This window comes from Chrysochloris asiatica, unplaced genomic scaffold, assembly GCF_000296735.1.
Source record: "Chrysochloris asiatica unplaced genomic scaffold, ChrAsi1.0 scaffold00001, whole genome shotgun sequence".
NCBI lineage: Eukaryota > Metazoa > Chordata > Mammalia > Afrosoricida > Chrysochloridae > Chrysochloris > Chrysochloris asiatica.
This window is the reverse complement of record NW_006408519.1, coordinates 30,062,578-30,077,369: the sequence shown is the minus strand read 5'-3', so window position 1 is coordinate 30,077,369 and position 14,792 is coordinate 30,062,578. Positions and strand designations below refer to the sequence as shown.

Below are 14,792 nucleotides of genomic sequence, written 5' to 3'. Positions count from 1 at the left end.
TTAAAAAAAAAAAAAATGTGTTGTGTTCATGCTGATGCCTTCAGAGAGAACTGCAGGGGAGGAGGCAGAGGTACAGAGACAAGGCAACACTGCTCTTTCAAAATGTTAGCAAGCCTGAAATTTTTCTTGAATTTTTGGAATCAGGAATTGTTTTAAATGTCAATTGGAGAGATTTTTATATTGCCATTTGTACTTTTGGAGTCCTGGTATGGTGCTGTAGAATGAACACTCGGTCGGTTTGAACCACAAGGTTGGCAGTTCAAACTCACCAGCCACTCCTTGGAAACCCTATAATAAGTCGGAACTGACTCGACGGAACTTAATAACAATTTGTACTTTAATTGACTTTAGGCTATGTTCATAGCCCTGCCCCTCATCTACACATACCCCAATGACTAAAATAGAACTTTAACTGTGGATTTGAAAGATGACTTGAAATTTTTTCAGCAGCGAATTACCCATTTGTGGAAGGCCATTCAAAGATAAAGTAATCATTTACCCCGTGCCTCATGTCCAGCACATTTTGGAAACTCCCCTAGGGAGCTGGAGAAGATTCCAGAAGCTGTACCATTCATGGAGATGGAACTTGGTAACCATGAGGAGGTGAGAGCTGACTAATATAAGATATAGCAAGGCCAGCGGAGAAAGCGCATCTCAGGGTAAACTCAGAGAAGCTACTGAGACCACATGCTAAACTTCACCTCTCTGGTGTGGGCTGCTGTGAACCAGTGACTCTGCACATTAGAATCACCTACAATGTTTAGAATAAGGAAGCCAGGGCCCCACATCTAGAGCTTCTGATTTCCTTAGTTTAGCATGGTCCCAGGCATTGGTGGTGGTTATGTGCTGTGGAGTCAGCTCCAACTCATAGCGACCCCGAATAGAGTTTCCGAGGCTGTAAATCTTCACGTGAGCGGAAAGCCTCATCTTTCTCCCATGGAATGGCTGGCAGTTTCGAACTGCTGACCTTGAGGTTAGCAGCCCAACTTGTTGTTGTTAAGTGCCATCAAGTTGGTTCCAACCCATAGCGACCCTGTATAGGGTTTCCGAGGAGTGACTTGTGGGCTTGAACCACTGACCTTGCTGTTCAAATGGCTTTGCAGTCTGGCACATTAATCCACAGCGCCACACCAGGACTCCAAAAACAAGACACTGAGAAGCATGAAATTCTAGATATGTCTTCTGGGGAATGTACCATGATCTAATAATGTAAAAGGGATAACTACCACCCACTTCAGAAATTTAAAGTTGAAATGAGTAATTCCAGTATAGAGTTCAAAGCTCATTATTTGTGGGCTCTTCTGGAAATCACTGTCTTTGTCTAATCTAGGAAGCTAGGATAACTGTTGCGCGATTGAAGTATTAATTGAGAATCTAAAGAGGTGATGATGGTGGAGGCAAGGCTTAATCCTGGATGACCAAATGCAGAGTGAAGCCTGCCCTTTTTCATTATCACAGAATTGCTTGTATGTCCACAGCATACTCACACATGCACACACATACATCCACATGTGTGCATACATACATGTGCACATTTGCATGTGTACTTTCTTGCATGCATATGCAAACACGTACACACACGCACCTTCCTGTAGGAGCAGGCCTTAATGCTTAATCAAGACCTTTGATCTTGTCACTCATGCCTCTGAGATGAGAATGATGACAAGTACAGGGTAGCCGTGTCCCTGGGTGACACACTGATTTGCTCTCAGCTGCTAACCTCAGTGTTGGCCGTTTGAACCCACTGAGTTTGAACCCACAGAAGAAAAGTCTGGCGACCAGCTTCCATACAGATGAGAGCAAAAAGAAAATCCCTATAGTTCTCCGCTGTAATACATGGGATCGCCATGAATCAGAGCTGAGTTAACATATGGTAACTGTAGCTGCCAACATCAAGAAAGCCCATGGAGACACTACGTAAACTGATGCCTATGTGCTAGTGGACCAGGAAGGACAAGCCCAAACGCACAGCCTTACTCTCTCTGCCCTTCTGCAGCAGAGACGAGTGCTGGTGGTTTTGTGCTGTCGAACTATAACCTAAATCAAGGCACATTCTTTCTTCCTTTCCCCACTGCATTACCACCCTCCTCCATTTGAATCTTTCCAGCAAGTTCCTGCATTCCTACCACCCCTGAAAACATTTTTCAAAAACATGTTTCAGTTTAACTTGACTGGTGGTTTGGCACAGGAACGGCTGAAATCCGGCACTGTGAGTCAAATTTAAACCCAATGCCTTAAATGAAGGCGTGCTGTTGCCAAAGCCCCTCGTGGGTCGTGATGTACGGGAGCCGCCTGGCCCCTTCAAGCAGATTCTGTAGCAAGGACCTTGGATGCATTTGGCACCACAGACATTCGGTGGCCTTCTTCTGATGGAGGGCAGCCTCTGTCACTGGGGTCAGAGAACTAAGATGGAGAGAAGCCACAGCAGCGGGGAAAAGAATCTAAAGAGCAAAGCTGAGCCCATTTGAATGAAGTTGGCCAGACTCAATTGTAGGGTATTAGCATTGAGGGCATAGGGTGGAGCCTCTGGTGGATGCTGACGAGGCTGCTTATGATTTGACCTGAGAAAGTTTACGTCTTTCAGAATTCTCAGTCAGAATAAGCATTCAGGGTACCCACAGAAGTGAGGAAGGAAACACTCACAGACTTGAGGGCATGACCACAGAAGTGGGGGGCATTCACAGGCGTGCCTAGTCACACTGGATTAGAGCCCACCCTATTCCAATATGACCCCATATGAATGCAACTAATTTTATCTGTACGGACACAATTTTCAAATGAGGTCCCCTTCACAGGTACCAGCGGCTAGGACTTGAACCTATTTGGGGGGGGGGGGTCATAGATCAACTCTAGGGTAATGGATGAGAGATCATTGGAGACAGCTTCTTGGAAAAAGACTCCTTCCTTGAAGGGTGGCAAGGATTTGGCTTGGTGGAGAGGCAGGTGGTAAGCTTTTCAAGGATGAATGAATGGCATGCGCAGAAAACTGGCCATGGGAAGGGAGGTGGGTGGACGGGATTGATGGAGAGCCAGAAGCCAAGGGTGATGTGACATTCAGCCTCCTGGCATTGTAGGGTAGAGGCGGGGAGTGCTGGGATAGAGGGGCAACCCCATCTAAACAGAGCTCAGATGGATGCATTAGGAAGTAAAACACCGCTGTAAGGTTCAAAAGTATCTGGGATGGATGGAAAACAGAGGTAAGGTTCTCTCTGCTGAGAATACAATTAATTTGTGTAAACTTGGCCATCCGTAGGATTTCAACTCCCTGAGTTAGTGAGATGTTTCACTTGCAAATAATATTTACCCAATCTTGACATGCCTGGAGATTATTAATGTGGTTGAAAATTCCCCTTGTCCAACTTGTCAGTGTTCAAACTCAAAGTCAGGACAAAACTTTCCAGGTTTTTCATCTGTGTTATCCATTGAGTAAATAAGGACCTTGGAAGTACATGGCACTCGGCGCAAGCAGAGACACCGCTAAAGTAACAAAACACAGTCTTCTGTGGGCACCCAACCTTGGGTATGGAGCATGTGAGAGATGTCTGGTGCTTCTCAAACTGGGACCCCCTGTGAGGGCTTCCAATCAGATGGAGACTTCAGACTGCAGAGCCCCCAGTATTCTCTGTGAGTGGGGAGCTCTGTGGTCCAGCAGGCTTGGGCCTCGTGGTCAACTTCCGAGCAGTTTTGCCTCACTAAATTAGCAAGCAAAGGAAGCTGCCTTTTGTTGTCTGCTAAAGCCAATTGTTTAATGTCCTCCTAGACCTCAGCTGCTTGCCCTCTTGGGAAGCATTTGTAATATGTTTGCATTGTAAGTCATTTAAGTAGTCTTGGTGGTATATGGTTAAGTGCTAAGCTGCTAACAAAAAGGTCAGTGGTTCAAACCCACTTGCGGCTCCATAGGAGAAAAGACCCAGCAATCTACTCCAATAAAGATGACAGAAAATAACAAAACTAAATCAAATCATTTGCTATCAAGCCAACTATGGCTAATGCTGACCGTTGTGAACAGAGCAAAAATGTCCCAGAGGGTTTCTAAGGATATAAATCTCTACAGAAACAGACTGCTCCATCTTTCTTCCCCAGAGCAGTTGGTGGGTTTGAACCACTGACATTTTGATTAGCAATCGAGCACTTGTGCTTAACCACTGCACCACCAAGACTGCTTCCTGTAAAGATGACAGCCCAGGAAACTCTACTGGGCAGTTCTACCCTATCCTTTAGGGTCTCTGTGATTGGGAATTGGCCTCACAACACACAGCATAAGTAATTTACTCCTAGGCATCCGTCTAGGAGCAGGCCCCATATAAATACTGGCAGTCCAATCTACATTGACCTTGGTTATGATACTTGGCCATAGTGACCGTCCTTGTCCACTGAGGTGTCAGCTGTCATCTATTAGACCCTGACTTACGGTGACCCCATGCGTACAAAGGAACAAAACACTCCCCTCCCCTGTGCCATCCCCGTGACTGGTTGTTGTACACACTGTTGTGATTGTCAGGGTCTGATTTGGGGAAATAGATTGTCAGACCTTCATTCCTTCTTAGTCTGGAAGCTCTGCTGACATCTGTTCAGCCTCCGCTGATGGATGGATGGTTGCTGCATTGACTGGGAATTGAACTCAGCTCTCCCTCATGCAAGTCAAGAACTGGACCACCACTGTCACCTTCCTTGTCCCATGTTGTTGTTGTTGTTAAGTTCCGTAGAGTTGGTTACCATACCAGGACTCCTATGGTATTAATGTTGTTGTTGTTGTTGTTGCTAAGTGCCATCGAGTTGGTTCCAACTCACAGCAACCCTGTGAAGGGTTTCCGAGGACTGGCTGGTGGGTTTGAACTGCCAACCTTGTGGTTCACAGTCCACTGCTTCTCCTACAGTGCCACACCAGTCCTCCTCATCCCTAGCAGGAAAAAGTTTGGGCAAGCTATTTCCCAATTCTCTCCCAGCCATAGCACTCTATGATTCTCAAAGACAAATGTATTTAAAACTAGTATTCATTGAGTGCCTATCATATGCCAGGCTAGAGTTGAAACAAAACAAGTGCCTGTTGTCTCAGAGTTTATAGCCTAACCAGGCAATAAGCAATGAAGGCCTTTTCAGATATGCATGTTGTTGTTGTTGTTATTATGTACCATTAAGTCAACTCCGACTCATAATGACCCCAGGTAGGGTTTCCGAGGAGCAGCTGGTGGATTTGAACCGCCAACCTTGTGATTCACAGTCCAGTGCTGACCCTACAGCGTTACAACTGCTACAAAAAGCATACTAAGGTAAAGATGGCAACTGAGCAGGGAAGGCGTCTCCGAGACGATGACATTTGAACTGAGACCCAAGGGAGGAATGGAACTGACCACATGAAGATGTGAGTCTCTGCAAGGCCACAGACCAGGGAGGTGGGGACAAGCCTGGCCCGAGGCTGCAGGGGAACAACTTTGTCTTGTGCGTTCCAGTTTGGAAAGGAGCAAGAATGCCATCAGGGAAGACCTTGTCCATCCCGATGAGGAGTTTGGATTTTTTTTCTAAGTGTAAATGAAAGGCATTTGAGGAATTTTCTTAAGGACATGTTTTAAGTGGGGGTCACTGTGTAATGCAAACAGTTAAGTGTTTAACCATTAGCTGAAATAGCGCCAGTTTGAACCCCCACCCAGAGGCATCACGGAAGAATGGGCTGGCATTCTATTCCCAACCCTAGGGAGCAATTCTACACTGCATACCTGGGGTCGCCATGAGTCAGAATCAGCTGGATGGCAGCTAACAACCACCATGGACAGAGAAGTGCCGTGAACTGAAGTATTTTAAAAAACATGAATACGAGGGTGGACTAAAGGGACGAGAAATCAAGAAATCTGTTTTTGATGCAGGTAAAGTGAGATAGGAGGGGAAATCTCTTTTCTGGTCATGCATCTTCCACACCCTACCCAAACTAGGGTTAATCGTCTGTCCAGGATTTACTTTACAATACTGCTAGCAACTAGATTTTTCTCCTCCTCCAAATCAAAACTGAGCATGAGCCAAAGCTGAAGGGCAGGATGTGGTTTCAGCCTGCGGTGACCAGCACCCCTTCCTCTGGTTGCCCAGAACGATTCTTATTACAGTGCAGGGCAGCCACTGACAGTGCTGGATACCCAGGCTGCCCCCACAGTAACCCTGCCAAGGAATTCAGGAGCCGAGCTCTCCTTTTTCAACCCCTGCTTCTGCTTCAACCCTGCCACAAATTACTGGTACATAAGCTAAAATTTGGAGTCCTGGCATGGTGCTGTAGGATAATGCACTGGACCACAAGGTCAGTTTAAACCACAAGGTTGGCAGTTCAAACTTACCAGCCACTCCTTGGAAACCCTTTATAGGGTCCCTATGAGTTGGAACCGATTCAACAGCATTTCATAAGCTAAAATTTGCCCAGCAGAAAACAACCATTTACAAGACATTTTTTTTTTCTCTGCTCTACTTTTCTCTTGTGGCAGGAGACAAAGAATCCAATTGGCAAAGCCATCTTGGTAAATACATTGCCAGATACCAACCTGCTCCAACAGCACATGGCTCTCTTAACACAGAAAGAAACTTGATAAATTCGGTGTTCTTTATGACGGGTTCCACAAAAGTCCTTCCTGCTTCTGATTGCGTAGATTTATACTGATGTGGAAAGTAGACCTAAATGGTTTACCCAAAGCAATTGTGGCACTGTCGGATAAAGCACTGGGCCGCAGGGTCAGTTTGAACTACTCAAAGGCACTCAACAACAACAAACATGCTGGTATGGTGCTGTAGGATAAACACTGGACCACAAGGTCGGTTTTAACCACAAGGTTGGCAGTTCAAATCCATCAGCGGCTCTTTGGAAACCCTATGCAGGTTCACTATGAGTTGGGACCAACTCAACAGCACTTAACAGCAACAACAACAAACATGCTATTTAAACTTTCTGGGTAGATTTCTCCCATAATATTTAAAAGTTGATTACCAGTCACAATGTAATTTTCATATAAAAACTCCCAGACTCTGTTTCCCCAGAGCTTAACAATACGTGATCTTAATTTTTAAGAGGAAAATTAGACCTCATGCAATTATATTATCAACATTCACTTTTATCAAAAGATAGTTATTGTATCACAAACACAGTAAAAATGACAAAAAAGGAATTCTTAAAATTTGTAATCACTTAAGCATTTGGTCACAGGTACATAAAACAGAAAGACTTCATTGTGACTCTAAAAAGGAGCCCTGGGAGGTGTAACAGTTAAGCACTCAACTGTTAACCAAAAGGTCAGCAGTCTGAACCCATCAGCTGCTCTGTGGGAGAAAGATGTGGCAATATGCTTCCATAAAGGGGACAGTTTTGGTGATCCTCTGGGGCAGCTCCACTGTGTCCTACAGAGCAGCTGTGAGTTGAAATTGACTTCATGGCAATGTGTTTGGGTTTTTTTTTTGGAAATTCACCATTCTTTGCATGCAATCATTTTACCTAAGAATGCTCCCGTGTTGTAAATAACTTGGTGAGTAGATTCTTTGTACCAGACACTGTGATGAGTGCTTTACAAACACATTTAATATTGACAACTGTGAATTATGATTATGCATATTTTACAGATGGGAAAACAGAGACAGTCTGGTACTCTTACACTCTATGATTTAGACCAGAGGTTGGCTAATTATGGCCCCGAGGCCTTCTACGTGTTTTTGTAAATAAAGTTTTATTGTAACACAGTAATACCACCAATGGCCATCAAATCAATTTCAATCCATGATGACTGCATGAGTAAAACTGCTCCGTAGGGTGTTCAATGGCTGATTCAGATCCACTGCAGACCTTTCTCATTGACATTTACAGATATTTATGTGGTTATTCATTTCACTCTCGTCACAAGTCGGTAAAGTCTTCTTATTTCCATTTTAGAGATGAAGAAACTAGGATTCCAACAAGTTCAACACATACCACAGACTAGACTCAGAGTGAGCTCCATGACTCATCATCCCCATCACCTACCACAAGCTGGAGCAGAGGGACTATTGGTAGATGAATGACAGTTGTCACAACCACCCAGCTAGAGACCCCAGGTCTTCTGATATTCCAGGGTTCTTACTCCTGACACCACCACTGCCTAGCAGTGAAAAGAAGGGCTCCCTTGTGGTAGAGTTAAACACGGGGCAGTTGGCATGTCATTCTGCCATGAACTGACAAATTGTTGCTGTCTATTCTTCATCTTTCTACTCCCTGTCCTCGTCTTCCTTCTTAGTCACAGGTCACCTCCATTCAGACCAAAGGATTCTTTTGTCCTCTCAAATACATGGTCACCAGCCATGAAAGTTTTTCCAACCTTGTGATTGATGCATTTATAGACAAGATTAAAACAGACACCCTCGTATGATGGTGGTCACATGGACTCTGGGTTAGGGAAGGATTTTTATCTGACCCCCCCACCCCTCCCTTTTGACCCATCTCCCATCCACGGATGAGTCACCTGGAACGGTGAAAGCCGATGGAGGCTTTGTTTTTTTTCATCTTGCTTTGTACTGGTCATGAGAGGCTCAGGGTATTAATAGCCACTCTGCTCAGCCTCCTAAATCTCACTGCTGGTAGAGAATAGATGGAAGGTTTGGCCAGTCCTTTTCTCCCTCCTCTCCTGACTGTCATGTGCTGGCGTTGGCAGAGCTGACCCAAACAGGGAGAGAGGGCATGCCATGTAGTCACTGCCTGTGAACAAGGACTCTGATGTTTTGACTTCTTGCCTGTCTTAGCGGGCACCTAGACAGCACCTGACTTACAACCTTGGACCCCTTACCCCCTCCCACCATACTAGCTAGACTATGCCTTTTCTCACCTCCTCCTGGTCAGGCGGTTCAAATCTGCCAGCTGATCCTTGGAAACGCTACAGTCACAAGGTCACTATGAGTCGGAACCGATTTGATGGCGCTTAGCAGCACAGTAGCCTGGTCCCTACATGTGTGAAAGCTATATAAGCCAGGCAGGAATATGGTTTCATTTTATTGTCGTTTCCTTTTTCTAATGTAAAGTAAACTTACTCCAAGTTTCTGAAGTCATTGAGATTCATTAAACCCCAAAAAGCAACTGGCTTTCACCATCTTTAAACATTAAACCAAAAATATTATCTACCAAACCACAGTTTTAGCTTAAGTAGTAAAAAACATCTGTATGGGCTCAAACTGACAACAACCCCTCTAAAGGTTAGATAGGAAGCTGGAGAGAGAGCAGTAATCAATGGGGAAGGAACAATTTGGAAAACGAGGATGCAAACAGTTCTGATATAATCAAAGCCACTAAATTGCACCCTAGAAAGTGTTCGTATTTTTCTGTGTATATTCTCAACAATTCTATCCAAAAATTAAAATTCTATACTTGTTAGACAGCTTCCTAGAAGACTCCAGGGGGATAAAATTTCTAACTTATTCCAAGAACATAGAGGTGCTCTTAATTGCTGGGAGTTTGATCTAGTCTCTTCTTAGCCCAATTTCTAGCTGTTTCATTTTGTTGATTCTCTCTTAGTCTTGGGTCCAGCGCTCAACACAGTGTCATATTCAGGGATTATTGTCCTGGAAGTGCAGGCTGGACAGGAGTCTGATCAACAGAGGAATCTCCCTTACACAGTTTTGTAGGAGCAGACATCCAAATGTTAACGTAAAGGAGAGGATCCGGGGTATTCTAGCGCTATTTAACTTTATAAACTATGGTTGGGAGCTGGTGGGTTCTGATGTAATGATGTTCACTTTATGGCAACCTCTTCTGTCTAATAACTCTTTGAAAGTATGAGAAGTGGCTGTTGATTTCTGGTACTGAGGACATGGTTGAGAGTCCCTTTGCTGGTATGGGTGGGTGGTAAGGTTTTAGCCTCAATTTGCTTAACTGTTAAGTGGGTTGAACTAGATAATCTCTAAAACCCCTTCCAACTGATTTATTTTTCAACAGTAGCATCTTTGATTTTTTTTTTTAATCTTGCCATATCTGTAAAGATTTTTGTCATAAAAGGGAAGAAAGAAAGATTGACCTAAGAAGGCACCAACTTCATGTTTTATCTTTATTTCTTTTCATCTGGGGATGGTAAAGGGTGGTAAGAAAAGGATGTACTACTACAACAAGCAAGTCAGCTTTTATTTAGCAACTAATAGTTCAAATACTACGCTAAGGATTTATCCCTCATTTAAAGCTCACATTGTAGCCCCAAGAAATGTAGTAACTTGCCCTTAGCCACAGAGTTAATAAGTAGTCAGACCAAGACTTGCACTTAAGACGAAAAGCTCCAAGAACCAGAGCTCTTAGCCACTGTAATATCATTGCCTCTAATAAGAAATATGTATTTAAAAAAAAAAAAAAAAACTCAGCTCACTGCCATCCAGTGGATTCCGACTCCTAGTGACCCTTCAGGACAGAATAGACCGTTCCCATAGGGTTTCCAAGGCTGTGATATATACAGAAGCCATCGGCCTCATCTTTCTTCCAAAGAGCAACTGGTGAGTTTGAACCACCAACCTTGAGGTTAACAGTCCAACACTTAACCCACAGCATCATCAGAACTCCGTGTGTGTGTGTGTGTGTGTGTATGTGTGTGTGTATATATATATATATATATATGGTGGTGGTGGTTATGTGCCGTGGAGTTGGTTGGTTCCGACTCATAGCGAACCTGTACAAGGTTTAAAAGGCTGTAAATCTTTATGGGAGCAGAAAGCCTCATCTTTCTCCTGAGGAACAGCTGGTAGTTTCGAACTGCTGACCTTGCGGTTCGCAGCCCAATTTGTAACTATTACGCTACCAAAGCTATAAATACTATAAAACAAAACAATTATCAATTTGGCCAACTACAACTCATATGTGTCAGAGGAGAGGTGAGCTGTGCTCCACGGGATTTTCAATGGCTGATTTTTTTTCCATGTGGATTGTGAGGCCTCTTTCTTCCAAGGCATCTTTGGGTGGACGCAAACCTCCAACCTTCTGGTTAGCAGCTGATTGCTTAGACAGTTGCACCACTCAGGGACTCCATATATAGCATACTTCCCTGAAGGTTCTCTCGCTTCCTTTCTCCAAAAAGTTGTGTGACAAGAGATTCTAATTAGTAGACATTTTTACTGCCTGCTGCATAAGTGGGTGTTCTCTGGATTAAAAAGATTTCACTTCTTGGGCAGTGCACATCACTGCTGAATTTGAGCTGTTAGGTGCCTTGAGAACAGGCAGTGCCAATGGAAACCAAGTTCATGTGGGGGCAGAAGATTTCCCGCTGGGGATGATTATGCAGAAGGCAAACATTTCAAAGGTCTCGGGAGGTTTGGTTCCCTTCAGAGGATGTCAATTCCACTTGCTGAAATAAGACAAGTAGAATGTTTGGCTGAAGCCAAAGCCCTTTATATTAAAAAAAAAGAGGCATGCAACACTCAGCCTGGTTCCTGGGTTTTGAATTGTGTCCGTTTGTCTTTCAGTCTGAGCATCTGCTTTTTATTGCACCAGGGCTCTGCCTGCCATGTACAAACCCCCACCCCACCCCCGTCAGTCTATATCTCCACATCATGTGACTCAAAAGTGAAGATTAGAGGAGAAAAGTATCTCTGTATTCTAAGCCTGGAAATTTCTATTTTTATCCACAGCTGTTAGAACTGATAGCCAAATCACAGCTCACATCCCTGAGTGGCATCGCCCAAAAGAACTTTATGAACATTTTGGAAAAAGTGGTACTGAAAGGTAAACTATCTTGCACTTTCTCACCTCTTTTTATAGGTATTGGGGTGGGGCGTGGATTTAAAGAAATGTAAAAGGATGGGAAGGAATTGAGTCAGATGCATTTCAGGGGTGCGAGATTCCAGATCAGAAAAGCATGCAGCCCATGCCCATAGTAGGGGGTGAGATCACTACCCTCCTCTCCTTGCTCTGGGATCTCCCATCTGCTCCTGCTTCTCACAGTAGGCACACATCCCAACCTTGGCTTCTGAGCCCCAGGATCCTGAATTCCTTGAAAATCAAGCTATGGAGAAGGCAGAATAGATTTATAAATTATTTGAACTAGAAAAAATCTTGTGTGTCTGGTTCAACCAAGTCATTATACATACTGGGAGATGAAGTGGTCAGCCCATGATCACACACATAGTTGCACAGGCAGGACAAAAGCCCAGTCTCCTGGCTCCCAGGGGTGCTCCTTCCTCCTTCCCCATTCACAGTTGGGCAAAAAAAACTACTCTCAGATCAGGTGAGCCATAGGTTTAGGCAGGGCAATGAAAACAGATCCAAGGCTTTATAGAAAACTGGGGAAAGGAGAACAAAGCGAGGCTTAGATCATGGAAACTCCAACCCTTCACTTCAACTGCAGGAGCTCAGCCAAGTGTAGAACATACACCTGAGAGAAAGAAAACCATGTCCCCAGAGGCAGAGCCCAGGTAACACAAGCAGAAAGGAGAAGAAAAGCCCACTTATAAAATACAGCGTGTTCCGGTATCATAGCTTTTTGTTTTGTTTTGCTTCCTGCTCTAGTCCTTGAAGACCAGCAAAACATTAGGCTCATCAGAGAACTTCTCCAGACTCTCTACACGTCCTTATGTACACTGGTCCAAAGAGTTGGCAAGTCAGTGCTGGTCGGGAATATCAACATGTGGGTTTATCGGATGGAGACGATTCTCCACTGGCAGCAGCAGCTGAACAACATCCAGATCACACGGGTGAGCAGGATTGGGGAGCTTCCGCCTAGCAGGGGAAGGTGGGGTCCATTCCCTTGAGAAATGCTGGGTAATTAATTCACCAGAACCTGAAATCCCCAGAAAGGAGGAAAATCCTGGACTGTTGTGGTTTAAAGCTCTATGCGAGGTGTTGAAGGTGGGGTGGGAGGATTTCAGATAAAGGGAGGATGGGGGGGAGAATTTGGCAAAATAGGATCAAAATATGTGGCGGATTGAAACATCATGGGAACATTGGAAACTTGGCAATTTAGGAGATGCTGACTGTACCATCAAACTCTAGTGGGTTTCTGAGGTCCCTCCTCTGTGCCCATTTCCTCTCAAAGAACTCACTGTTTATTCCTTTAGTGTTGTTGCTGTGTGCCATTGAGTTGATTCTGACTCCTAGCCACCCTATAGGATAATAGAACTACACCCATAGGGTTTCCAGGCTATAGGATAAGTACTCAACAATCAGGTCAGTTTGAACCACAAGGTTGGCGGTTCAAATTCACCAGCAGCTCCTCAGAAACCCTATACAGATTCGCTATGGGTTGGAACTGACTCGATGGATCTTAACAACAACACAATCTTTACAAAAGCAGAGCCTAGCTCTTTTCTCCCACAGAGCAGCTGGTGGGTTTGAACTGTTGACCTTTCAGTTAGCAGCCAAGCCCTTAATCACTGCACCACCAATGATCCTTGTTAAATTTAATTGTTGTTTGATGTTAAGTGATATTGAGTTGGTTCCAATTCATAGCTGTCTCATATATGTTTTCTAAAGCTGTGAAATTATATGGGGGCATAAAGCTTCGTGTTTCTCCCATGGAGCAGCTGGAGGGTTTGAACCACCGACTCTGAAGTTAGCAATATAGTACTTATACTTAGCCCACAGCAGTGCTCCTCAAGTACAATAGAGTAGCGATGGCAGTGATGGCTTGGAGAACTGGTACCAGCCTTGCCAGCTTCTAGCTCTACTTACAGGAAGTGATGACAAAGGGAGCCTTTGATTAATGACTGTGAATACACAGAAAAAAACGAAGAGCAAATCTCACTCAAAAGGGAAAGAAAAAGAAAACTCTATATTCCCAGCTAAGCGAGACCATCCATGCCAGCAGTTTCTTTTAGTTTCTATAACATAGTTTAGCCTTCCGAGTTTGTATAACATAGTTCAGTCTTCTGAGTGAGCAGGGGCCTGAGGTCCACAAAAAAATGTGAGGTGCATGCGGGTGTCATCGCGGGAGGCTCGCTAATGGACAGGCCTCTTGGGCAGCTCACCTAGCACTCGGCTCACGTATCTAATCACTGACCAAGGTTGCTGCTCTAAGTGGTTTCCGGGACCCAAGCTGATAAAACTTGAGAGAGACTATCACAAAGCAGTCCCTTTGCCTTCTTTTATGTAATTATTTTATTATACCAAGCTTTCAAAAGGCAGACTCATGGAGTTTCATGTTAATAACTTCTCTGTACCTCTATTCCTTAAGCCCTTGAAGAGAGAGAACAAAAGCAAAGCCTCAAGGTTATGGGAGTTCTTAACTACAAGATGTTGCAGCTCTCTCTTCGCCCTCCCCTCACTCACAAACACTGCAGAGCACAAGTACAGGTAGCCTTTCAAAAAGTGTCTTGATGTGATTTATTTTAAGAGAACGTAATTATGATCAGCACTTTACCTGATTTATTCTTACAACCAACCTCACTCCCATCTCTCAAGTGTGGACATGGTTTGAGCATGTGAGTTTAAGACCCAAATTCCCAGCTTATCTCTCGCAGAAAATCCACTGACACCTTCTGCTAGATTTCCTGCATTCTCTCTGTAGCCTAGACGTCATACTTAATTGTTTTCGCTAAGCCCCAGTGAGAGTGACCCAGCCAGACTTACAGAAAGGAGCAAGGCCCATCTGTCCCAAGGCATTCTTCCCTCCTGCTGCTTGGTGCATTACTGATATGGTCAGCCCCCAATTAGCTGCTCCACACACACTCTTAGGAAGTGATCTTTATAGTTGCTCTTACCCCTTACTGGGTGGAACTGGGGTGGGGACAAGGGTCAGAAAAGCCCAATGACTTTCCAAGTAATTAAGCCCAGAACTGAGCCAGGACCTAGAACTCCTTATTCCTAAAATGGTGAGACTTGCTTAACATGAGTG

General features: G+C 44.3%; 1 protein-coding gene across 2 annotated transcripts in view; it reads left to right on the top strand.

Moving 5' to 3' along the window:
* FBXO32 (F-box protein 32) overlaps positions 1–14,792 on the top strand; it is a 35,459-nt gene that overhangs the window by 13,634 nt on the left and 7,033 nt on the right. The window contains exons 5-6 of one of the 2 annotated variants that reach the window (XM_006830688.1): positions 11,593–11,686; positions 12,470–12,654. The exons of the other annotated variant lie outside the window; for it this stretch is intronic. Coding sequence (XP_006830751.1) covers positions 11,593–11,686; positions 12,470–12,654 — 279 coding nt within the window. The remainder of the gene's footprint in view (positions 1–11,592; positions 11,687–12,469; positions 12,655–14,792) is intronic. 2 annotated transcript variants of the gene reach the window in all.